This window comes from Amphiura filiformis, chromosome 11, assembly GCF_039555335.1.
Source record: "Amphiura filiformis chromosome 11, Afil_fr2py, whole genome shotgun sequence".
Classification (NCBI taxonomy): domain Eukaryota; kingdom Metazoa; phylum Echinodermata; class Ophiuroidea; order Amphilepidida; family Amphiuridae; genus Amphiura; species Amphiura filiformis.
Window position 1 is genome coordinate 46,393,371 of NC_092638.1, and position 27,597 is coordinate 46,420,967.

Below are 27,597 nucleotides of genomic sequence, written 5' to 3' on the forward strand. Positions count from 1 at the left end.
AAACACGAATCATTCCTTCAGATCCTTCGGCATTCCTTCAGATCGCTAAACATGCGCTGAACATTGCGAGTTGTTGCTCAGGTTCCTCGCGCGTGTGGTGGAACATAAAAGTCATATCCACATACTGATATATGTCCTTGCACAGGCTCCATGTAAGGCTAGCGAAGTGCATAGATCAGGAGTTTCAGTTGATGGGCGCTAACTAGGATGAGTAGAGGAGTGTAGAGTTGGTCAGCTTGTAGATGGCCTCAATCGGGATATGGTCCACCATAGCAAGATGCAGCAAACCACCGATCTTGCTTACCACATCCTTGGGTGATATGACCCATGGTCATAAGGAACACTGCTACGCAAGTCGTCTCAAACAGCATCAACTGTAGTGGCGAAGGGTACGTAGAGAAGGACTTCTCCAGAGGTGTTCCAGCTTCCACAATTCTGAAGCCTTTGCGTTTCTCCAAATCCTGAGTAATCCAAATCCGAAGTACCTGAAGTCAGAAATAAGGCCAACGGTACCGTCACCTGCAGAGCAGGCTGTGGATGATATTTTGAAGTCATGACAGACGACATGACACATATCCGCTGCCGCAGTCCTAGAGATATGTGACTGGGCCTTGAAGTGGATCTCTTCAGTAGGTATAGTCTACAATATATAACGGGTTTATTCCGTCACCAATTGTTACTTGGAAAACTCCGAGATGTTTCCATCTACCATAACAGCACTGCACGTTTTGGATGGCACTTACCAGGCCTTAAGGATATCACAAAAGATATAGAAAACATAGCAGATCTTTTGACATGATTGATGGAATCGAAGGCTTTCTTGAAGTCGCCAAGGGTGACTGTCAAAGAGCGTTGATATTTCTTGAAGCTTTCCATGATCCTACGCAGAATATGGATTTGCTGAGTACAGCTACTTCGAGATCTGAAACCAGCTTGATTGCTTCCCAACATAGGGTTAATATGATTTTAGGCAGTAGAAGGATTTATTTTGAGACAAATTATTGCCATGAGTAAAATACCCTGGTAGTTAGTCGTCGAGAGATCATCTTTCTTTGGCATAGCAATGATGACATTATTTTGTAAACCACTGATGTTGTGGCAAGTGTCATCGTCGTGAACAGTGCTTTTACATGCTAAAACAGTTAATAACACCATGGCTCTCATGAGAGCTTCAGCAGTTCAGCTGTATCTTCATATGAGGGTGCAATTAAACAGGAAGGTATTCAACAGCTGGGTATAACTCTGATGATCCTATGTCACCATCGCTGACATTCAAAGGTGAGTTAAAACTTATGAACGTCTCAGCGAAAAATGCTTTGGAATTTTAACCGCTGCGGAAGACGATGGCGGAAAAACAACAGGTGCCTCTGTCACAACAGGAAAACGCTCACAAGACGTCGGTCTGTATTTCAGGGCGTAGTCAAATCTCTAGGAGTTGTATCGCAGGATCAAGGATGTAAATGAGGGTATTGTAATCACTTATTATTGTAGCTGAGGATCAAGGCTGAAAAGTGGGTAATGTAATCACTAAGTGTTATACCCGAGGATCAAGGAAAAGGGGGTACCGGGGTATTGTAATCACTTAATGTTATAGCTGAGGATCAAGGATGTAAAGGAGGGTATTGTAATCACTGATGATCAAGGATGTAAAGGAGGATATTGTAATCACTTAATGTTGTAGTCGAGGATCAAGGATGTAAAGGAAGGTATTGTAATCACTTATTATTGTAGCCGAGGATCAAGGATGTAAAGGAGGGTATTGTAATCACTTAATGTTGTAGTCGAGGATCAAGGATGTAAAGGAAGGTATTGTAATCACTTAATGTTGTAGTCGAGGATCAAGGATGTAAAGGAAGGTATTGTAATCACTTATTATTGTAGCCGAGGATCAAGGATGTAAAGGAGGGTATTGTAATCACTTAATGTTGTAGTCGAGGATCAAGGATGTAAAGGAAGGTATTGTAATCACTTATTATTGTAGCCGAGGATCAAGGATGTAAAGGAGGGTATTGTAATCGCTTAATGTTGTAGTCGAGGATCAAGGATGTAAAGGAGGGTATTGTAATCACTTAATGTTGTAGTCGAGGATCAAGGATGTAAAGGAAGGTATTGTAATCACTTATTATTGTAGCCGAGGATCAAGGATGTAAAGGAGGGTATTGTAATCACTTATTATTGTAGTCGAGGATCAAGGATGTAAAGGAAGGTATTGTAATCACTTAATGTTGTAGTCGAGGATCAAGGATGTAAAGGAAGGTATTGTAATCACTTATTATTGTAGCTGAGGATCAAGGCTGAAAAGTGGGTAATGTAATCACTAAGTGTTATAGCCGAGGATCAAGGAAAAGGAGGGTATTGTAATCACTTAATGTTATAGCTGAGGATCAAGGATGTAAAGGAGGGTATTGTAATCACTGATGATCAAGGATGTAAAGGAGGGTATTGTAATCACTTAATGTTGTAGTCGAGGATCAAGGATGTAAAGGAAGGTATTGTAATCACTTATTATTGTAGCCGAGGATCAAGGATGTAAAGGAGGGTATTGTAATCACTTAATGTTGTAGTCGAGGATCAAGGATGTAAAGGAAGGTATAGTAATCACTTATTATTGTAGCCGAGGATCAAGGATGTAAAGGAGGGTATTGTAATCACTTAATGTTATAGCCGAGGATCAAGGATGTAAATGAGGGTATTGTAATCACTGATGATCAAGGATGTAAAGGAGGGTATTGTAATCACTTAATGTTGTAGCCGAGGATCAAGGATGTAAAGGAGGGTATTGTAATCACTTATTATTGTAGCCGAGGATCAAGGATGTAAAGGAGGGTATTGTAATCACATAATGTTATAGCTGAGGATCAAGGATGTAAAGGAGGGTATTGTAATCATTTAATATCAAGGCTGTAAAGGAGGGTATTGTAATCACTTAGTGTTGTAGCTGAGGATCAAAGATGTAAAGGAAGGTATTGTAATCACTCATGATGCAGTCATGTCTACAGTAGAATTCACCACGCCCTTTGCAGGACTTAAACCCCATTAAAAGCTATTAAACCAAGATAACACTCATTGAAAACAGCTCGACTGATTAAATCATATCTTCTCTGGTTATATACACACAACATCTGCTTTACACGTACAATGGAGCAATGAGCTGGTACTATATTTTCAGTTGGGTGAACGATTATAAAGCGAACGCTAGAGAACAATTCTGTGTGAGCTTTTGTTTACGAAATGAGACAATAAGTGCTTATTGTTAACAAGCGTTCTTGAAAATGAGAAGCATGGTGGTTTGCAGACTTAACACGGTTTGGAAATAATTTCTTCATATTTTTGGGTGTTATCTGTCGTTTACATATCGTCGGCAGAGTGCTACACTATCGTAAGTGACCTTTTTGGCCAAATTGAGATTTTGACGAATTATGGAAGGCCATATAAAAACACACATTTTAAACCAGGTTTCAAAATTGCTTAATTATGCAATTTTAATTAATGCATGCAAGACTATCGTATGTGCCACTTACGATAGTCTTACACGCTAATTTTGTTTTTCATTTGCTGCAAGACCATCGTATGTGCCACATACGCTACTTTATTGGGCCTAAACAACAAAATCACGGAATGCTACACCATCGTAAGTGCAAAACAGTCTCTAACACATCACTGGCTGTGACGCTGACGGCTGTAGGCGTTGTCATCATGCTGGCTAAGTTCTTAGCTCCCATGACTGGTAATAGAGACGATAAATCCGGTGTTTGTATGTTTAGATTCAGTAATAAATCTTGAGAGATAACATTACGGCAAAAGGTGTCTTGCTATTGTAAATATTATGTGCCAAAATAAATTAACACTTGTTAAGAAACATAAAGTGACAAAATATTGGACATTTAAGCCGATATTACGCATATCCTAATTTAGCAATGAATGCTACACTATCGTATGTGGCGCATACGATAGTGTTGCAGTCTACACTTATTTCTATTTGAGTGCAACACTATCGTATGTGGCACATACGATATTGTTGCACTCTACACTCATTTCTATTTGAGTGCAACACTATCGTATGTGGCACTTACGACATCTAAATCAGTAAATGATTCATCAATTCATTTAACACAATTTATATAGTTTATATTATTAAAATCAAATTGCTTTACATTCCCATGTCATTTTATGGCTACTTGGAAACAAACGGCTACACAAAACACAAATATGTTCCTCCTGTAAAACTGTCCAAACTGCACTTACGATAGTGTAGCACTCTGCCGACGATATCCTTCCTAAAGCACCAAAGTACGAATATTTCCAAACATCTAAATTAGCTAAAAATTTAGGACATGTTACAAAACTATATTTTCTAAAATTTTAGAAGAGTACTTTTAATATTGGTCGGTTATTTTTCACACAGCGACGTGAACTAGGCAATGTACTATTACCTATAACATACACTAAAACACCAAAGTACAATATTTCCAAACATCTAAATTAGCTAAATATTTAGTACATGTTACAAAACTATATTTTCTAGAATTTTAGAAGAGTACTTTTAATATTGGCCGGTTATTTTTCACACAGCGACGTTAACTAGGCAAATCCCCATACTTCTAACGTACGCTCTTTGTAGAGGTCACGCGTCAATGGTAACAGCACTGTGTATTGTGTATAGGAAAACGGACAGTAACTGCAGTATGTTAGTATTGTAGCTGAGAATAAAAGATGTAAAGGAAGGTACTGTAATCACTTACTGTAATAACCGTGGATCAAGGATGTAAAGGAGGGTATTGTAATCACTTATTATTGTAGCCGAGGATCAAGGATGTAAAGGAGGGTATTGTAATCACTTATTATTGTAGCCGAAGATCAAGGATGTAAAGGAGAGTATTGTAATCACTTAGTATTGTAGCTGATGATCAAGGATGTAAAGGCGAGTTTTGTAATCTCTTAGTGTTGTAGCTGAGGATCAAGGCTGTAAAGGAGGGTAATGTAATCTTTTAATGTTGTAGCTGAGGATCAAGGCTGTAAAGGAGGGTATTGTAATCATTTAATGTTGTAGCTGAGGATTAAGGATGTAAAGGGAGGTATTGTAATCAATTATTATTATAGCCAAGAATGAAGGATGTAAATGAGGGTATTGTAATCACTTAATATTGTGGCTGAAGATCAAGGATGTAATCACTTACTGTAATAACCGTGGATCAAGGATGTAAAGGAGGGTATTGCAATCTCTTAGTGTTGTAGCTGAGGATCAAGGATGTAAATGAGGGTATTGTAATCTCTTATTGTTGTAGCTGAGGATCAAGGATGTAAAGGAGTGTATTGTAATCACTTAGTGTTGTAGCTGAGGATCAAGGATATAAAGGAGGGTATTGTAATCACTTAGTGTTGTAGCTGAGGATCAAGGATGTAAAGAAGGGTATTGTAATCACTTATTATTGTAGCTGATGATCAAGGATGTAAAGGAGGGTATTGTAATCTCTTAGTGTTGTAGCTGAGGATCAAGGATGTAAAGGAGGGTATTGTAATCACTTAGTGTTGTAGCTGAGGATCAAGGATGTAAAGGAGGGTATTGTAATCACTTATTATTGTAGCCGAGGATCAAGGATGTAATTGAGGGTATTATAATCACTTAATGTTGTAGCTAAGGATCAAGGATGTAATGGAGTGTATTGTAATCACTAAGAGTTGTAGCTGAAGATCCAGGATGTAAAGGAGGGTATTGTAATCACTTAATGTTATAGCTGAGGATCAAGGATGTAAAGGAGGGTATTGCAATTACTTAATGTTGTAGCTGAGGATCAAGGATGTAAAGGAAGGTATTGCAATCACTTATTATTATAGCCGAGAATGAAGGATGTAAATGAGGGTATTGTAATCACTTAATATTGTGGCCGAAGATCAAGGATGTAAAGGAGGGTATTGTAATCACTTACTGTAATAACCGTGGATCAAGGATGTAAAGGAGGGTATTGCCATCTCTTAGTGTTGTAGCTGAGGATCAAGGATGTAAATGAGGGTATTGTAATCTCTTAATGTTGTAGCTGAGGATCAAGGATGTAAAGGAGGGTATTGTAATCATTTAATGTTGTAGCTGAGGATCAAGGATGTAAAGGAGGGTATTGTAATCATTTAATGTTGTAGCTGAGGATCAAGGCTGTAAACGAGGGTATTGTAATCATTTAATGTTGTAGCTGAGGATCAAGGATGTAAATGAGGGTATTGTAATCTCTTAATGTTGTAGCTGAGGATCAAGGATGTAAAGGAGGGTATTGTAATCATTTAATGTTGTAGCTGAGGATCAAGGATGTAAAGGAGGGTATTGTAATCATTTAATGTTGTAGCTGAGGATCAAGGCTGTAAACGAGGGTATTGTAATCATTTAATGTTGTAGCTGAGGATCAAGGATGTAAAGGAGGGTATTGTAATCATTTAATGTTGTAGCTGAGGATCAAGGCTGTAAAAGAGGGTATTGTAATCATTTCATGTTGTAGCTGATGATCAAGGATGTAAAGGAGGGTATTGTAATCATTTAATGTTGTAGCTGAGGATCAAGGATGTAAAGTAGTATATTTTAATCATTTAATGTTGTAGCCGAGGATCAAGGATGTAAAGGAGTGTATTGTAATCTCTTAGTGTTGTAGCCGAAGATCAAGGATGTAAAGCAGGGTATTGTAATCATTCATAAAAGATTGTAAAGGAGGGTATTGTAATCTCTTAGGGCGTGTGCACATTACACAATGTGGGTTCGTACCTAGGTAGTGAAGTGGTGTCGATCCACATCGAATCCACATTGAGTTCGCGTTCACACTAGCAAGCTAATCTACATCGAAAGTGGGTTATGACGTAAGTGGAGCGAATCCACATACCCGGATGTTACATGTAGAACGACTCACATGTAGTACCACGCAGCATAGATACCAAATTTCGTAAAGCCATCACCTCAGAAGCGATTTATAGACCTTTTTCTGATGATGTCACCTATCGATATTGGGGTCTGAGATGTAAACAAACAATACGTGCGTTTCTCGCGTGTCCACGGTGTAAAAATACCAAATACAGCGTATTTTCTCCTCTGTTTTGTCATATTTCACTTTAGCTTCCTTAAAATAATTGTTTAAACGGGAACTGTATACTAGGCCTAGTTACCTTTGTTCCAGTTTCTTTTGATACCATAAAATGCAAAAGATATATACGGAAAAACAGCGATGCTATTTAAAATTCAATCTTTATTTTGTTTCACAATTTTGTTTACTTTTTACACCGTGAAGAACTACACGCGCATCTGCGAGCTGGCAATTCAGCGCAGGACGCCTAGCGTGGCGCTAAAGTTGATCGCATGCAGCGCCGGCGCGGTAATTGCGTTTGGGTGCGGATGACTCGAATGCTGGACCCCAATATCGATTGATTGGTGACGCCTTCAGTTCGTTTTGTTCCATTGACGTTCACCATTTCGCCCGTGCGACCACAGCCACTTCCGGTATATGTGGATCGACTCCACATTATCGTGTTCACATTACGAAATTTAACCCACCTTCCTAGGGTCGAAACTACCTCAACCAGGTAGTTTCGATCCACATTGTTGATGTAGGGTCGAATCCACTTACTTTGTGTTCACACTACACTGGGAAGTGGTTTCGATGTAGGGTCGACTCCACGTCCCTACATCAAAAGTGCCTGATGTGATCACGCCCTTAGTGTTGTAGCTGAGGATCAAGGATGTAAAGGAGGGTATTGTAATCTCTTCGTGTTGTAGCCGAAGATCAAGGATGTAAAGGAGGGTATTGCAATCATTTAATGTTGTAGCTAATGATCAAGGATGTAAAGGAGGGTATTGTAATCATTTAATGTTGTAGCTGAGGATCAAGGCTGTAAAGGAGGGTATTGTAATCATTTAATGTTGTAGCTGAGGATCAAGGATGTAAAGGAGGGTATTGTAATCATTTAATGTTGTAGCTGAGGATCAAGGCTGTAAAAGAGGGTATTGTAATCATTTAATGTTGTAGCTGATGATCAAGGATGTAAAGGAGGGTATTGTAATCATTTAATGTTGTAGCTGAGGATCAAGGATGTAAAGTAGTATATTTTAATCATTTAATGTTGTAGCCGAGGATCAAGGATGTAAAGGAGTGTATTGTAATCTCTTAGTGTTGTAGCCGAAGATCAAGGATGTAAAGCAGGGTATTGTAATCATTTAATGTTGTAGCTGAGGATCAAGGATGTAATGGAGGGCATTGTTATCACTTATTGTTGTAGCTGAAGATAAAGGATGTAAAGGAGGGTATTTTAAGGTTACGGAGGGTGAAAATTCCACTCAACTTGTCTTTTGTTTTTTAATTTTTATTTATGAAGTATATGTATATATTAAACATCTCAGAGATGTAGATTGAAAAAATTGTATCAACAAAGTATTTTTAAATTATTTTTGTGTATCAATATTTGCTCTAGATATCCCACAGCACTAATTCTTTTTTAAAGACAGTTCTTGTTTTAAGGGGACACTACACTAAATCCTTCCGCATTTGGTGTAAGTCATGGAAGAAAGAGAAGGTGTGAGGGCTATCATTTTCTTTGGAAGGGGAATCCCAAATATACATGGGGGCCCGTGGGTTAGATTTTAAAAGGTATGCCAACATTTCCTGTCATCCTCCCCTGGCCCTGCTCTCGGCCAGCCTAACTTTGCCAATGTGGAAACTTTAAATGGCCTAGATATTATGATGCAGATTTGAATGTTTCTGTAGTGTTTCCTAAGCCTTATAAAGATGCACTGTAAATGTTTGCCAAAAACTGCTCCCCCCCCCCCCATTCTACCCTCCCCCAGGACTCATAATTATTATGCACCTAGTTACTTTTGTATTTTCACATGTATTTCAATGGGACATTTATATAGTGATGTGCCCCCTTATAGTGATTATTATTCCAGTGCATGAACTGGCAACCCTATCATTTTCATTTGATTGCTAAAATCACTGAAGCATATGCACAGTGGAGCATGAGTATTCAACCAGCACTATACTAGACAAAATCAATAAAATAAGTACTATCACCTTGGCCCTGGCAACACTAACTAGCATTGTAAACAAGTTAGCACATGGTTTGAACATGATAATAGATAGTGTGGAAGTTTTGGCAGAAATTTGTCAATTTCTGCAAGTTTTGTGAAAATCAATTGATAATTCCATGCAGTAAGGATTATCAGTAGTAATACAGGAGCACTGCACCTGGAATATTATGGGATTGTGAATTGATACTGTGAAATAGCAGAAAATGTGAGTACTTGAAACTAAATGTGTGGATATCTCAGAACTCCATTTTGGACCATTTGGCCTGATATGCTGAGATGAAATAAATTATTTTTAATGTTTCCCGTAGCTGATTCATAAAATTTTGATATGCATGTGTTAGCTGATACTTCAAAGAAATAATGTAGGGAATAATTGTGTCAATATATTGGCACACTAAATTAATATTGTTGTTGCAAAAAAGACTACATTTACCCCATCATTTTCATTGACATTCTGTGAACATGTAAGCTTACTGTTTTAAATCAGGAGGACCTATCGAAAGAATAAATAGGTACATTATTTCATTGGTTTGTTTGTAACACATATGCGAAATCGCAATGAAATCGGACCCTCTCCCCATATTTTCCTGGCCTCTTTCCCAAAAAACCTCATGCTCATGAATTGAACACAAATTGAAACACTTACAAAGTACATTTGTGTATGAGCTATGACGTTAAAAGTATTACAATAATAATCATTAGAGTGTCAACTTTAAGATGAAGTATGATTTTTAGGCCTGCCATGTTTATTTTTTGAAAAACAAAATATTTTAGGTGGCTACGTGCAGCCAATTTGCCTACACAAAAGTTCAAAATCCTGTATAACCTTAATCACTTAATTTTGTAGCTGAGGATCAAGGATTTAAAGGCGGTATTGCCATCACTTAGTGATGTAGCTTAGGATTATTTATTTATTATTTTATTATTTAATCTTTTTTTTATTTATTCTGGATAGCTCTTTCAATACATATGTACTGGTCTCCCAAGAGGTCCAGATAACTGTTAAATACAAAATGTTAACAAAATAGGTATACAAAATTACAAATAATACATATAACATATTGAAAAACAATCATGCAATTATGAATCTTACTTAATAGCATTTTTAAACATGTGCAGACTCAAAGTGTCATAATCTAAACGCACACCAACTGGAAGGTTATTCCACAACTTAGTCCTCTATAGTGAAAGGTACGTTTACCCAGAGTGTTCTTCCAAAGTGGAACAACTAAAGTTTTTGAAGATTGACTACGAGTACCTTTCGTATGCATACATTCAGTAAAAATAAATTGAGAACTCAAATAAGATGGTGCTGAACCTTGAAGGCACTTAAACACTACAACAAGAAGCTGATTTTTCCACCTTTCATCCAGTTTTGTCCAATTTAAAGATTTCATTAAGTCATTTATTGGAGTTCTTATGTCAGCAGCCAGCAAAATCCTAGCTAATCTATTATGCAGTATTTGAAGAGAATTGGATAAATGAGCACTACAATTTGACCAAACAGTACTGCAATAATCAAAGTGTGGCATTACAAGTGCATTGGCGAGCATATTAAGTGTTCTTGGTGGAAGATAATATTTAACTCTGCGAATAATACCAATGCGTTTGGAAATATTGGATGATATACGATAACATGATTGTCCCAACTTAGTTGGGGATCAAACACTACACCTAAATACTTAAATGAATCTACTCTATCCACAGCATTATTTGAATATGAAAGTGAAATATTATCAAAGTTATCAAGTAAATGCCTAGTACAAAATACCATAAGCTTAGTTTTTTTGATATTAAGTGTGAGCTTATTTTCATGAAACCATCTAGCAATACTGTCCATATTTCTGTCAATTTCAGTCTGTAGTATAGTAGGGTCAGATGAACTACATAGCAGGGTAGTATCATCTGCATACATAATACATTTAGAAGAAGTGCTATCAGGCAAAGAGTTTACATAAATGATAAATAATAATGGTCCCAGTATGGATCCTTGTGGAATGCCAATATTAATTTGTTTAAAGTCAGACAGAGATGAATTGATGTTAACGGTTCGAGATCTGTTCTTTAAGTATGAGACAAACCAATTTAAGGCATTATCTTTGATACCATAGTTATACAATTTACTAATAAGAATTTCATGATTTACAGTATCAAATGCCTTTTTCAGGTCCAGAAAAATAGCGGCAGTTGCTTTCCCGTTATTCATATTTTGAAGAATATGATCAGATACATCAAGAAGTGTGAAATTAGTTGAATGGTTACATCGAAATCCTGATTGAGCTGGATTCAAAATATTACACATAGTTAAATATTGATACAATTGATCATAAACAGCACGCTCAATTATTTTTGAAATAATAGGTAACACAGATATGGGCCTATAGTTGCTTACATCAGATTTACAGCCTTCTTTATAAATAGGAGTTACTTTGGCTTGTTTCCAGTCTGAAGGGAATGTAGCAGTGAGTAAAGACAAGTTACATATATAAGCGAGAGAGTGACATATAACTGGAGCAGCAAGTTTAAGTAATTTTGCATCAAAATTATCAAGCCCAGAAGACTTATTGTTAGAGAAACTGCAAATCTGATCAAACACATAATCACCTGTGATTATATCGAATTGAAAACTATGCTGAATTACATTACTATCAGAACTATAATTATTACTAGATAGTTCTGTATTACATGGACTTATAAAATCTATATTACTACAAACATGAGTGCAAGTAATAGCCTTTTCATCATCACTACAAGTACATCCATTAACATCATCAAATTTCTGTGCTAGATCATTGCCAACAGAAGTAAAATAATTATTAAATTCATTGGCAGTTTCTTTGTCACTCTTAGTTAATCCAGTATCAGATTGAACAGTTTTTATAGAAGAATGGTTCTTAGGAATTAGTTTCTTAATAGTACTCCACAATTTCTTAGAATTATTTACATTTTGGTTTATAGCATCATTGCAATATTTCTTTTTAAGAGATTTATTTAGATTATTGACCTTATTTCTAAGATGTTTAGCTGTTTGCCAGTCTTCCGGATCATTGGTTTTGTGCGCCTTTGAAAAATAGTAGTCTCTGTCTTTACTTAATTTGATATAGTCACTGTTAATCCAATCAGGAAGTGAACCTTTAATTCTTTTTTCTTTAATAGGTGCATGCTTGTTACAAACATCAATAAACATATCTTTCCAGACCTTCCATGCATTTTCAACATCAGATAAATTTGTTACATTTTCCCAATTCATACATTTAACTGAATCAACAAAATCTTTATCACTGAAATTTTTGAATGAGCGAGTTTTAACAATTTTAGGCGCTGGTTTAATTTTCTTATTTTTACAACATAGATAAGTGAGTGATCACTGAGCCCTAAGCTGTGAACACCAGAAGAAGAAACAATATTAGAGTTAGAAACAAATATAAGATCCAAAATTGTTCTACTGACCTCAGTTATTCTTGTGTAATCATTTATTAATTGGTGTAAGTTACTATGTCTGGCAATATCATTGATTTTTCTTGAATTGACCCTTTTACAAATATCAAGATTAAAATCACCAAGAATAATTACATCTTCATACACAGATGTGAAGTTTTGGAACAATGAGTCTAATTTACATAAGTACTCTGCCTTAGAACTAGGGGGTCTATAGACAGTACCTATAAGAATAGGCTTAGTATGAGGCAAGTTAATCTCTATCCAAAGAGTTTCAACATGATCAATATCAGTTATATCACCAATACATATATTTGAGTTAGAAATTTCTTTATAGACAATATCACTTTTAATATAACATAGTACACCACCCCTATCACTATTTGTCTGTCTATCAAACCTGCAAATATCATAACCATCAATGTGAATTTCATTATTATCAATTTCATTATTAAGGTTACACGAAGAAACGTATAAAAAACGTATAAAAGACGTATAAAGTTGTTCTCTAAAACCGCGTTTTCTCAGCAATCAAATATCGCAGTGAGTCAAATGTTGGTGCATGGATGTATCTTTACATTATTTTTGTGTGTTTATAAAAAATTTAGAATCCGTTTGAAAATCCTTCGTTTAAATCATTTTTACGCACCATGTTCACAAGATCAAAAACACGTTCCATGCAGTTTTTTCAAATGTTCGCTCCGTATAAAACCACGCCGAGTGATTGTTTTCTCCTTTTTGTATTGTACTACAAATCGATTAAAGAAATAATGTTGCCATGGGGAAGAACCAAATACAGTACCGATTAAATTTAAAACGCCCGTTTTTGGGGAACATTTTCGAGAATCTTGTCTGAGAAAAAACTGTTTTGTGAAATTATCGATATCTTGATAACGGGGCGTTAATTTAGACATCTGAATACCTACATTATTTCTCAACATTCTGCCAATTGCTATCCCATTTGATTTTCACTCCAAATTGAAGCTAGTACTGCAAAAAACGAGGTTTTTCCTCCATCACTTCGTCAAATTTCAGCGCCGACATGCGTGTTTATTCTAAGAGCCATTGTGCGGACGCGATTGTAATCATTAAGTAATTGCATCAATAGTTACATATCCGCTTCGAGAACAAGAAATTTCGTAAGCTGATGTATGGTCGAGTGGATAGGGCGTTGGACTGGGAATCTGTTATGAACAATTTTGTGGGTTCGAGTCCCCGTGTGGCTGAATTTTCTTTCCTTTTTTTTCTCTTTTCTCATTTTTACTTTCTTTCTTTCCTCTTTTCTTTCTCTTTTTCTTTTTTCATTTTTTTTATTTCTTTCTCTCTTTCTTCCTTTCTTTGTCGTTCTTTTCTCTCTCTCTCTCTCTTTCTTTCTCTTTTCACTATTTCTTTATTCTTTCTTGCTCCTTTCTTTTTAGTTTTATTTGATTGATTCGCTGACTGCAGTGAATCGTGATTGATTGTTTTTCACTTTATATAATTCAGAAATTTGTAGGCCTGCTAAGTCTGTCTTTTTGAATATTCTTCCCAAATTCGATTTGCAAATAATTGCTTTTTGATACTGTTGTTGATGTTATATTTAAAATTTATAAAATCCTTATGAAAATTGTCAAAACGGCTTGTGCCCTCCCTCGGCATCCGACCCGCATGCCGCCTCATGACACACCCCCGCCCGCCCCGACTCACGAGCTCCGGGCACGAGCTAAGCCAAGTTTCATGTCTTGACCGTGGATCAATATTCTATTGTAAAGTAGGCCTACGTCCCAGCACGCTTGTTCATTTTCTGCATGGCTGTTTCTGTTATGAACTTACGCCCTCTGAAATCAAGCGCATGAAAAACTCTCGCTAACCTTAAGCCAAGTTTCAGATACACACAAAATATCAAAATCATTCTCATGAAGGAAAATGGCTAGATGATCTGTCTTATATCGTAGGCTCCTGATATTTATATGAGCTATTTTTAAACCTTTGTCTAGGAAACATTTTAGGTCAACATAACCATCACTAAAAGGCAGTTCTGACAAAGACATTTTGAAGAAACAAGAATCACACCACCAATTTGATTTTTCAGATACATTTGCATAATTTGTACAATTCACATGAAAATCAAGTGAACAATTACTACATGAAATAAAAGACTGATTAACTCTAATATTTGAATTGCATTCTGCACAAGTTTTTTTCTTATTATTCATCTCTGTCTCCACTGAGATGATATCATACTGAAAATCCTGGTTATACATTACTTAATGCAAGAAATATAATTTCTTGCAGCAGTACAGTACCTGAATTTGATAAATGAAGTCCATCAGTTGCAAGAAAAGTTCTGTCAAAGTTGTTTACATAGTACAAGTTCTTTGCCATACATATGTCTTGAAGACGCGCATTAAAGATGAAGGATGTAAAGGAGGGTATTGTAATCACTTAGTGTTGTATGTAGCTGAGGATCAAGTATGTAAAGGAGGGTATTGTAATCATTTAATGTTGTAGCTGAGGATCAAGGATGTAATGAAGGGTATTGTAATCACTTAGTGTAATAGCTGAGGATCAAGGATGTAAAGGAGGGTATTGTAATCACTTAGTGTAATAGCTGAGGATCAAGTATGTAAATGAGGGTATTGTAATCATTTAATGTTGTAGCTGAGAATCAAGGATGTAATGGAGGGTATTGTAATCATTTAATGTTGTAGCTGAGAATCAAGGATGTAATGGAGGGTATTGTAATCATTTAATGTTGTAGCTGAGGATCAAGGATGTAAAGGAGGGTATTGTAATCACTTAGTGTAATAGCTGAGGATCAAGTATTGAAACGGATGTGCCTTGGCCTACAAATACAAATATGGACTATGTATATATGGTAGCGTGATAGTCCTAAAGGATCGATGTGAAATATAGGCCTAAATGTCAGGATCATAAATAGCATAAATACCTGGTCGTTAATTATGAAAATGGTTGTAGAATTGATTGTGATTTGCCACGGATTGTGAATTAATTAGTTTAAGTAACTTAGTTAAAGAAATGAGATCAATAAAGGTGACTCATGACAACATATAAAATTATCAATATTATATTGTACTGGTTTCCCAGCATAAACTGTCAGCTTCACAATACACAACAATATATTCAATATTCACGTATCAAGTTTACAACTCCAATCTCATCACTGAAATTATCAGTAAAATAACGACATTATTAAATCACTAAAATCAGTCACTTCATCCTGTAAAGTCACGAGTGCATCGGCATAAAAGCTTCACTTATAAAATCATCGTGGGTTTGTTTACAAATGAACAGCTGATTGCTGTAATTTCCACACTCAAATTGATGACGAGAATTAGAGTATCGGACTCTATCGCCGATCTCTCAAATACATTTATTATATTATTTATTTATTAAAAGGCCGGCGTATTGATTAGAAAATCGTGACAATTAATGAGATGAATTAACTAAAGAAATTAATGATTTATGTTTGATCGACGATGCGTATTTTTGTATCTGACTGAAGTTAAAAATAGAAAAGCCAAAAACCTGATCACGCCATTTAAAGCGAGAACTCACTCGGAATTAATCGCGCTTACTGAGTCTCCGTGATCCAAAAGTATACAAAAATTATAAGTAAATTAAAAGCACATTTCTAGTCAGATATTATATTAAATACGAATCATTACAATTATTACAACACTCACGTAGCTGATCTTAAAAAGGATCAGCGAATCTATCAGAATGTCCGAGTGCCGAAGTGTGAGTTGCAAGACATGAAAAACACGCCCACCGGTACAAAGCCTGGGCATAACTCAGCCGTTCCAAAACAACACGATCAGCATTTCATTTCTATATCGCGCAAGCACTATTTGGGACGCGCGATTTGCGTACGCGCTGCGCCTGCAAAGCAAGCACGCGATACCTAAGCAAATGAAATAAAGAGTGAAATGAATAGATTATAAAATATGATAAAAATATGATTAACGCTGCCGAAGTTTAAATGATGGTTTTCAATATTAGTAGGCCTACTAAGGTGCCTACTGGGGGTTCCGTTACATTACCCCCTTCTAAGAAAACATTTTGTCCTCAAAATACGAGGTAATATTGAAAAGATATAAACATAATAAAAAAATACATAAATAAACACCAGTTTTCAGACCGTAGATCTACTGCCACATCCACTATACAAAACCAAGTCCTACATCACAATTACCAGTAATACCATTCCTGAGCAAAGGAATCCACCATCATCCAATCTCATCTCAGGAATCAGGACTATTTACGGACATCCAACATCATAATGTCACTGGATAGCAAATCTACAGTCATCTCCTGGTTCATCGTAAATTACATTGACATTCAGATATTTTTAAGCTTACCAAAAAAAAATAAGACCACAGTATAAAAAGTCATGAAGAACGAGAGTTAATTCGTGCTTACGTTAACTTCCTGGGTAAACAATCAACTTGGTTGAATTTCGTTAAATGCACACGAGAACTGTATCCAGAATTATGAAATACACGAATGATTGAAACAATAACAAAACAGTTCATGCACAAATTATTTCCAATGTTTACATGTTCGCAAATGTTTGAACTGCTACTGCCAGCCCGTATCCCATAAGCAGGAACTACTTTCGGCGCGTTTTTAAAATTTACAAAATTGAGCAGCCAAAATAATGAATTCTGGTACGAATTCTGATTCTCACATCTACATAAACACATTTTTAATAGTGTTTGCAAAAACAAATAATAATTCAAGAGAATCAATCTTTTTGTGTTGAGGAATAAACACATTTTAAACATGTGAGATAAATTTATCTCCAGAAACATTCAATTTTACTCAACGTTACCACGGCAACAAACATGTGCAGTTGTAAACATGTACACACATGTGCGTCAGCATGAAGAGTTCGTCGCACACGTATACATGTCATTTCATTCATTGAATCAGCTGTTCGCCAAACAAAACATTTGAAAATCGATAATGAACTGTCAAAACAGTTGTACGATATTTACAATAGAAATGTACCGACTGTTGTGGCGAGCAATTAAATTTTTACATCAACAAATTTGCATGGTTGATGTTCAACCATAATAATAAAGATTTCCAGCAATGTTTTCCAGCCAGGATTATAATTTTATAAACAACAAAAATGCGAAAATTTCAACACTGCTTGATGACGTCCATCCATGTCTCTGTGGATTATTATAATGTCTCTCTGTATAAAAGTTGACTGACTACAGAATGGTATTTTTACATGGTGAAACATTGAAGACTGAAAGGTAAAGTGGTGACAAATTAATGCAATTTTGTCTACAGTTTATGCAGACATGTAAGCTTATAAAAGTAAACATACAAATTCATTTCATCAAACAATATAAAAAGGTTTATCCATCCTTCCATCATTCCTGGTTGATGACGTCGGCCACTCATGCACTGTGTCAGGCTGTGTCCAATCTTGAACTTCCATCTTCAGGTGGGAACTGTATAACTGGAACACTTGCACTGAAGTTGTAATCTCCTTCGCCAATGTCTTGGACTTCGTTGTTGTCTTCGTTGCCACTCCGATGCACTTCTATCAGGAATCACACAACACAAGAAGAAATTATTTAAGTTCACATGTTCATGAGTTCTGCAAATGATAAATTGTTCTTGGTAGTTTCCTCTTCTGCTTGTAGTTGTAGTGCATGGCTTGTAGGTGCTGTTATTTAGAGTTCTCAGTTTTTGAGGTTTCCACAGTAATTTTAAAATGTCTGTGAAAATGTCTGTGAGAATGAGTCGTAGAACAGCCTGCTTTCAAACTTCGTCTTCATAGATTGAGTCGGTAGAACTGGTCGAACATCCATCTGGAAACATCACACTATCGTTGTCGCCTGGTAGTTGTAAACATCTGATGCCAGTGAGGTGCCACATGAATGTCGAAAGTAATTTTGGTTTGTTACTTTCTGTATTCTATGACAATTTCTGAGGGTTTTATGTCTGCTGTAGTGTTAGATTAGAGAGTTCTTGACTCTCTTGATGAGTCAGCGGACACCTCAAATTTCAGTTTAGTCTGCTCAATCGTACAATGTATGCTTTGTTGTGTCCATACAACAGGTCTATGGCTATGCATACAAAATTACACTGAAGCCATGTAGCTTCAGTCATTTTTAGAGCAGCAGTATTATACAGGTAAGTTAAATTACCATTTGCAATCAAATTATTGCAAGTTTTGGTGTACAATGAAAATCTTGTACAAATCTGATGAGGTTAAATTATAAAATACATTGTTCTTGTTGTTTTTGAACAATATTGTTTGTTCAAAAGCATTTTATACTTTTGAACTGCATCATACCAAATCAAAAGAAAAATCATGCCATTACCGGGGCCCTCGGTAAGTGCACTCTTCAACCTTTGATTTGATATTAATTAATTATAGTGACAATTCTTAACATGAAATACATCATGAAACTCGTGCTACTTTCCACATGTGAAGTCACTAAACCTCTTTTCATTATTTCTTGTGGTGACAATTCTTAACATGGTTTGAGGTGCAACCATGAAACTCGTGTAACTGCGCATGTTACACATGTGAAGCCACCAAATGTTTCATCAAATTAATGGATAGTTCGCCTTTTCCAGGCTCGCCTTTGAGCTGAAGGAGATTTTCTCTTTGTTCGTTCAGGTGTTAATTGTACCTGATTTATTTCTTTCGAAATGTCATCTATCAAGTCAGTAATTGTTTTGTCAATTATAGTTTTTGACTCCACGTGACATTTTCTGAGTTCTTCAGCCTTGTAGAAAGACTCTGTTTCCACTGCTATTTGTACCATGGCATTAAAAGAGGCAGGTTTGGCATGTAAAATGTTCAGTCTTACCCGGCTATCTGGTATAGCATTTACAAAGTATTTCTTTGCCAATGCTTGTGTGGAAGAATCCGGCGTTGTAGGAAAGACTATTTTAACCATTGTGCGAATATCATGAGCCAGATCAGGTAAAGTTTCATTAGGATTTCTGACTCTATTATTTAATATCATCCAAAATAATTCTTCCTGGTTTTCATGACCAAACCTTAGGTTCAAGGAAGTTACCAGTGAGTGAAAGTTGTGTCTTTTTGAAGCTTCCACATCATTCAGTACTCCTTGTGCTGTACCTCTTAAATTTGCAGCTAAATGCATAGCTTTCTCGTAATCGTTCCAATTATAGTAGTCTGCTATCAATTCAAATTGTAGCAGGTAATTGGACCATGATGTTGTACCATCATATTTATCTAGTTTGATGTCAGGCTTGTTTGGTGCATGCTCATAGTCATGAGAGTGTGCAGTGGCTTCACTGAATGATGCCATGTTATCCTGCTCGTTACTATTTTGGTACTTTGAAGCCGACACATTTGGATCACTGAAACGAGCTTCAGTCAACATTTTGACAATGCATTCTATAGCTGCTTCAATTTGACCAACTTTACTGTGTAAAGAGGCTATGTGCCATTGTTCATGCTTTTCTTGCATGTCTGAGTCCGAAGACTCGTTGCAATTGGCAGTGATGACTGTCATGGCATTAGTTCAATTTTCTTGACTTCAGCCAAATTATTTGACAGATTCTGTATGCTCTTGGCATGAAGGGTTTGACCTGCTTATTTACAGTATTGTCGTCAAATGCCCTTAACTTTGTGTCAAGTCGGTATCAAAGAACACCTCATTGTGATCTCGATTCCGATTTTCAAGTTTCGAGTCACGTGTCGAATTTGAAGTTGATTTTCGAGTTTCAAGTTGTTGAGGTTAATTGCTCTTTAACATGAGGTTTTTATGCTTAACTTATTGATCCATCGTTTAAATCTCCTTGATCCTTTGCTAACACTATTTGTAGCCAATTTTATAATAATGCAGGTCGAAAATCTGATAAAAAGACTTTCTATCCCACCGCTGCCCCCAAATGAAACGGATGTGCCTTGGCCTACAAATACAAATATGGACTATGTATATATGGTAGCGTGATAGTCCTAAAGGATCGATGTGAAATATAGGCCTAAATGTCAGGATCATAAATAGCATAAATACCTGGTCGTTAATTATGAAAATGGTTGTAGAATTGATTGTGATTTGCCACGGATTGTGAATTAATTAGTTTAAGTAACTTAGTTAAAGAAATGAGATCAATAAAGGTGACTCATGACAACATATAAAATTATCAATATTATATTGTACTGGTTTCCCAGCATAAACTGTCAGCTTCACAATACACAACAATATATTCAATATTCACGTATCAAGTTTACAACTCCAATCTCATCACTGAAATTATCAGTAAAATAACGACATTATTAAATCACTAAAATCAGTCACTTCATCCTGTAAAAGTCACGAGTGCATCGGCATAAAAGCTTCACTTATAAAATCATCGTGGGTTTGTTTACAAATGAACAGCTGATTGCTGTAATTTCCCACGCTCAAATTGATGACGAGAATTAGAGTATCGGACTCTATCGCCGATCTCTCAAATACATTTATTATATTATTTATTTATTAAAAGGCCGACGTATTGATTAGAAAATCGTGACAATTAATGAGATGAATTAACTAAAGAAATTAATGATTTATGTTTGATCGACGATGCGTATTTTTGTATCTGACTGAAGTTAAAAATAGAAAAGCCAAAAACCTGATCACGCCATTTAAAGCGAGAACTCACTCGGAATTAATCCGCGCTTACTGAGTCTCCGTGATCCAAAAGTATACAAAAATTATAAGTAAATTAAAAGCACATTTCTAGTCAGATATTATATTAAATACGAATCATTACGAATTATTACAACACTCACGTAGCTGATCTTAAAAAGGATCAGCGAATCTATCAGAATGTCCGAGTGCCGAAGTGTGAGTTGCAAGACATGAAAGACACGTCCACCCGGTACAAAGCCTGGGCCGCAACTCAGCCGTTCCAAAACAACACGATCAGCATTTCATTTCTACTAGCGGGTACCCGCGCTTCGCGCGGGCCCCCGCTAGATGAGTAAACGGGAGCGGTTAGTAAACGGGAGCGGTTAGCATAAACGATGGAAAATGGTAATCATGACAATTGGTATCGATTTAACAGCTCAATTATTAGGGCCTACTCGGTCAGTGATGTGGTACAATTTGTTGCCTCCATTTTGCAAACGATTTCCTTTAGCATAATCTTTTGCGTAAAACGGTAATTTGTGTACCAAACACCCTTTTTCTTTCAGTTTCTCTATCTCTTTCCATTTCTTGCTTTCCCGTAGTGGCGTGGGCAGCACATTGAAAGGTGGGAGGTTGTTCAGTTCCCCCGCATGGAGTCTGATTAGGAGTGTGAAGGGGCAAATTTTTTCCCGCGAATCCCCCGAATGACCAACAAAAGTGGGGGGAGGGGAATTGCCCGCCTGCCCCCCCCCCCTTTGCGCACACCACTGCTTTACCGTTATTTCGTTCCATTTCTCTCCTTTTTATTTTCTTGCTTGTTCCCTTTCTTTCTTTCTCTCTGTCTCTCTCTCTCTCTCTCTCTCTCTCTAGCTCTTTCTTTCTTTCTTTCTGTCTGTCTTTTTTAGTCTTTCCCATTCTTTCTTTTCGTTTCTCTCACCCTTTCTCTTTCTTTCTTGCTTTCTTTCTTTCATTCTTTCTTTCATTCTTTCTTTCTTTCTTTGTCTTTCTTTCTTTCTGTCTGTCTTTCTTTCTGTCTGTCTTTATGTCGTTGTCTTTCTTTCTTTCTTTCTTTCTGTCTGTCTTTCTTTTCGTCTTTCTTTCTTTCTTTCTGTCTTTCTTTCTTTGTCTTTCTTTCTTTCTGTCTTTCTTTCTGTCTGTCTTTCTGTCTTTCTTTCGTTGTCTTTCTTTCTTTCTGTCTGTCGGTCTTTCTTTGTCTTTCTTTCTTTCTTCGTGCGAATTTGTTCCACGTTTGCATGCATGTATGTGGCCGTTTCTTTCTTTCGTTCGTTCGTTCTTTCTTTTAAATTTGTTTCTTTTTCATCAAGTAGGCCTATACTATAGCAACATTGGGTTTCAAGAAGGTTGAGTTACATACTTCAGGTGGTGGGGTGGGGGAAATGGTAATTATGGCAATTGGTATCGCTTTTACCAGCCCAATAACGCGTGTTTGCATATTAGAATTTGACCAAAACACAAATCCATTTTGCGTATTTTTGGTAGGCCATACCTTTTTTTAACTTTCTTTCTTTCTTTCGTTCGTTCTTTGATCTCGTTTCGACACATCCTTCCGTCCTCACTTTCTTTCTTTCCTACCCTTTCCCACCATTTATTTATTTATTTCTCGCCAGGGCTCCTTGTCATTAAACCTTTCTTTCCTTTCATTTCTTTCGTTCTCAGTCCTTCTATCTCTCTTTACTTTTGCTCACATCATTTCTTTACTTCTTTCTCATTTTCCCTCTCTGTGTCTTTTTCCTTCTATCTATATCTCTTACGTTAGGTTTTTCTTTCCCTTTCTCCTACTCTGTCTTTCTTCCTCTCTAGGCCTACTCAAGTTATAGTCAAAGGCATCAAAACTCAAATTTTCAAATTTACATACCTTTAAATCAGTTGCGTGTAGCGTGATATGGTCAGGCATGTGCCTCCAATCGATCTGAACATTTAGAAAATTCCACAGGAAAATTGCCGAAAAACTGCGACCATCAAGCCCACCCTCCATGGTCGGTGACCCCCCTCAATATGATGACATAACTGCTTAAAATCTTCTAACGGTAATAGCATAAACATTGTTTACCGTCGCAATTTTCGTACCGTCTTGAGGTTGGCGCGTGCTCGCTCGCTGGGTTGCTATGCGTGTGCGTATTACTGTGCGTAGGCCTATAGCATGGCAACGAAATGACGGGCCACCATTGGTTGATCCACCAAATAAATCCAAATAATTATTTGTATTTATTAATTTATCTATTTATCTATGCAATTACCATTCATCTGGAAATGCTAGAACTTATTTATTTATCTATTTATTAATTTATTTGTCATCTATAATCTCTGACTTGATACCGATGAATCGATCAGTTCCTCTTCAAAGTATCGATTATCGGCAAGTTCCTCTTTAATAGTATAGATATCGCGCAAGCACTATTTGGGACGCGCGATTTGCGTACGCGCTGCGCCTGCAAAGCAAGCACGCGATACCTAAGCAAATGAAATAAAGAGTGAAATGAATAGATTATAAAATATGATAAAAATATGATTAACGCTGCCGAAGTTTAAATGATGGTTTTCAATATTAGTAGGCCTACTAAGGTGCCTACTGGGGGTTCCGTTACAGTATGTAAATGAGGGTATTGTAATCATTTAATGTTGTAGCTGAGAATCAAGGATGTAATGGAGGGTATTGTAATCATTTAATGTTGTAGCTGAGAATCAAGGATGTAAAGGAGGGTATTGTAATCATTTAATGTTGTAGCTGAGAATCAAGGATGTAATGGAGGGTATTGTAATCACTTAGTGTTGTAGCCGAGGATCAATAGCTATCAATGCTGTTAAGGAGGGTATTGTAATCACTTAATGTTGTAGCTGAGGATCAAGGATGTAAAGGATGGTATTGTAATCACGTAGTGTTGTAGCTGAGGATCAAGGCTGCAAAGGAGGGTATTGTAATCACTTAATGTTGTAGCTGAGGATCAAGGATGTAAAGGAGGGTATTGTAATCACTTAATGTTGTAGCTGGCTGAGGATCAAGGATGTAAAGGAAGATATTATAATCACTTAGTGTAATAGCCGAGGATCAAGGATGTAAAGGAGGGTATTGTAATCACTTATTATTGTAGCTGAGGATCGAGGATGTAAATGAGGGTATTGTAATCATTTAATGTTGTAGCTGAGGATCAAGGATCTAAAGGAGGGTATTGTAATCATTTAATGTTGTAGCTGAGAAGCAAGGATGTAATGGAGGGATGGAGGGTATTGTAATCACTTAGTGTAATAGCCGAGGATCAAGCATGTAAAGGAGGGTATTGTAATCACTTATTATTGTAGCTGAGGATCAAGAATGTAAAGGAGGGTATTGTAATCTCTTAGTGTTGTAGCTGAGGATCAAGGCTGTAAAGGAGGGTATTGTAATCATTTAATGTTGTAGCTGAGAATCAAGGATGTAAAGGAGGTTATTGTAATCATTTAATGTTGTACTAGCTGAGGATCAAGGATGTAAAGAGGGTATTGTAATGACTTAGTGTAATAGCCGAGGATCAAGGATGTAAAGGAGGGTATTGTAATCACTGTTGTAGCTGAGGATCAAGGATGTAAAGGAGGGTATTGTAATCATTAATGTTGTAGCTGAGGATCAAGGATGTAATGAAGGGTATTGGAATCACTTAGTGTTGTAGATGAAGATCAAGGATGTAAAGAAGGGTATTGTAATCACTTTTTATTGTAGCTGAGAATCAGGGATGTAAAGGAAGATATTGTAATCACTTAGTGTGATAGCCGAGGATCAAGGATGTAAATGAGGATATTGTAATCATTTAATGTTGTAGCTGACTATCAAGGATGTAAAGGAGGGTATTGTTAGTAATAATCACCTATTATTGTAGCCGAGGATCAAGCATGTAAAGGAGGGTATTGTAATCCCTTATTATTGTAGCTGAGGATCAAGGCTGAAAAGTAGGGTATTGTAAACAATTAGTATTGTAGCTGATGATCAAGGATGTAAAGGAGGATATTGTAATCTCTTAGTGTTGTAGCCGAGGGTAAAGGCAGTAAAGGAGGGTATTGTAATCATTTAATGTTGTAGCTGAGGATCAAGGCTGTAAAGGAGGGTATTGTAATCAATAATGTTGTAGCTGAGGATCAAGGATGTAATGAAGTGTATTGTAATCACTTAGTGCTATAGACATGATAGATGAAGATCTAGAAATGTTCTAAGTTGATAATTTAACTAATGCGACCAGTCGCGTAGATTTCTTTTTGACATTATGGGGAGGGGGGACTTCTTGAAGTATAGTGAATCCAGCACTTTTTGGCGATAGAATAAGTTTATGGTACAAATGCGCGCCAAAACCCACATATAGAGGTCACCATTTGGGGGATGATTGTATGGACCACCACCGCCCCCCCCCTTGCAAAACATTGGGAGGGGATTTATCTAGAATGTTTTCTCAATTTGAATTTTATCCTTTCTATATACACCCCTCCCGCGAAAAATCCTCGTATATCTTTGAATTTATCCCCCACCCTCCCTCGCCCACGGGATCTACCCTATAAAATGCGACCATATTCTATACTTGTGAGCAGAGGCGGGGCTTTCTCAGATTTGTTACGGCTTTCTTTACGTTGGCAACATGTTGTTTTTTTAGTTTAATTCTAGTTTTTTGAATTCCTTCAAATTTTAAATTTGTCATTATATACTCAAAATGTTGAAATAAAACTAGTAATAATGATCGGGAATGGTTTCTGTCCATTTTGAGCTGAAATAACGAGGTAACGTGAAAGAATCACTGCTTGTTATTTTGGCCGTTCAACACGCAGTTCTATGGGCGGAAATAAAGTCATAATTTCTTAAATTATGACTGTATGTCGAAAGTTGTGACATGTGTAAACATTACAAATAGGCCTATTAAAAAAATCGGGTTTGAAAAAAATTAACTAAATTCATATTATAAGATCGTACATTATGACTTTAAGCCTATATCTCTCAAATAATTTTCGAACGAAATTTGATGAAAGATGCTGATTTAGGCCTATATCGCAAATCGATATTAAAATATCAAAATGCGATAACAACACCGACATAATGCGTATCTGATATTGCTCATCACTCGCGTCTCGGGCGTCGTCTGCAAAAAAAGAGACGGAGATTTAAAATTTAAAGGTCTTGTAAATAAATAGAATATATCTTAAACCACAGAAGATTTCAGGTAGGGCCTACTTAAAATTAAACCGTAGCTAGTTTTGAACTTTTGTTGTTTAATTCCTGGTTAGGCTACAAATGGCTACAGCCCATGCTATGCCATTTTTTTATAAGCATAGAACAGTCAGTGACGGCCAGCTGACGCCAGTGACGGTAAGCTTAACACAATCATGACATGATTATGAACATCATGAATGTCATATGACATGTATGGTAAAGCCTATAGCTTAGTCATGTTAGTTAAGCTTAGCCTTACTTGTTTTTTTAATAACTGACTAAAATTGTGCCCATATATTTGATAACAAAAACATGGTCAAGAACTTTTCACCAGCACAGTCACAGCCATGACAGCAGTGGGCCCAGGCAGTGCCAGTGCAGCCAGTGCATGCAGTGCCAGTGATGCACTGGGAAGTTGGAACACAATTAAAGGTTGGCCTTACTTAAAGTTACACTCGGTTTCACTAGCAATAGTAGCATGGCTATAGACATGCTAGAAGAACAGTGCCAGTCTTTTGCTTTGATTGACGTGAGCGCCCTGTTATTAATGAGTGATACACACAGCCATGCACCGTGAGCTTTGTGTTCTCTTCAAGAGCACCGCTATGCCTACTTAGGCTTTGCCAAAGCTTGCGCAGATGAACGCTTAGGTTAGGAGATGCACATAACCATAATCGGTCAATCCGATTATTTATAGGTTTGTTTTTTTGTTGTTAATAATAATTAATAGAATTAATTTAATGGAACATCCTCATGTCCTGGGCTGAGAGAATAGCTTATGCCTATAATCAAATTATAAGTAATTCTTGGCCAAACCGGAACACTGGAGCTAGTAGCTCCACGATAAACACACACGAATATAGCACGGTATAGAAGAAAGTATACACGCGCCTTACACCAGTGCGTACCGGTACAGGCTTAGACTTAATAGGCCTACACTACATGGACGCAACACTCATGTTCCAGTTTGGTCAAGAATTACTTAATTTGATTTATATAGACAGGTTCGGCATGGGATTTAATAGGCCAGTGGTTAAGCAGTCTGGAGGGGGGAGGAGCTGCCCCCCCCCCCCCCCCCCCCAGGGCCAAGACTGAGAAGCCTTGCCTCCCCCCTGTGAGGCTGTGCATGTGGGATTCTGGCCACCTTAGACTTTTGCACCCCTCTCTGAAAAAGTGTTAACTACATGGTACACCTCTGCCTACGGCTACAAGCGCTATACATGTAATTGGTCAGTTTGGTCTTTGTCAGAATTATTAAATGATTCCCTCATGTATTTTCCTTTTATTTGCATTTTAGC

The 27,597-nt window shown here is 36.8% G+C and overlaps 1 protein-coding gene across 1 annotated transcript in view; it reads right to left on the bottom strand.

Annotated features, from left to right (window-relative positions):
• The window catches only part of LOC140163727 (uncharacterized), a 37,685-nt gene extending 17,675 nt beyond the window's left edge, over positions 1-20,010 (bottom strand). Inside the window, exons 1-2 of the mRNA XM_072187043.1 lie at positions 19,336-20,010; positions 305-485 (exon numbers count right to left, since the gene is read on the bottom strand). Coding sequence (XP_072043144.1) covers positions 305-485; positions 19,336-20,010 — 856 coding nt within the window. The remainder of the gene's footprint in view (positions 1-304; positions 486-19,335) is intronic.
• Between the last annotated feature and the right edge of the window lie 7,587 nt (positions 20,011-27,597).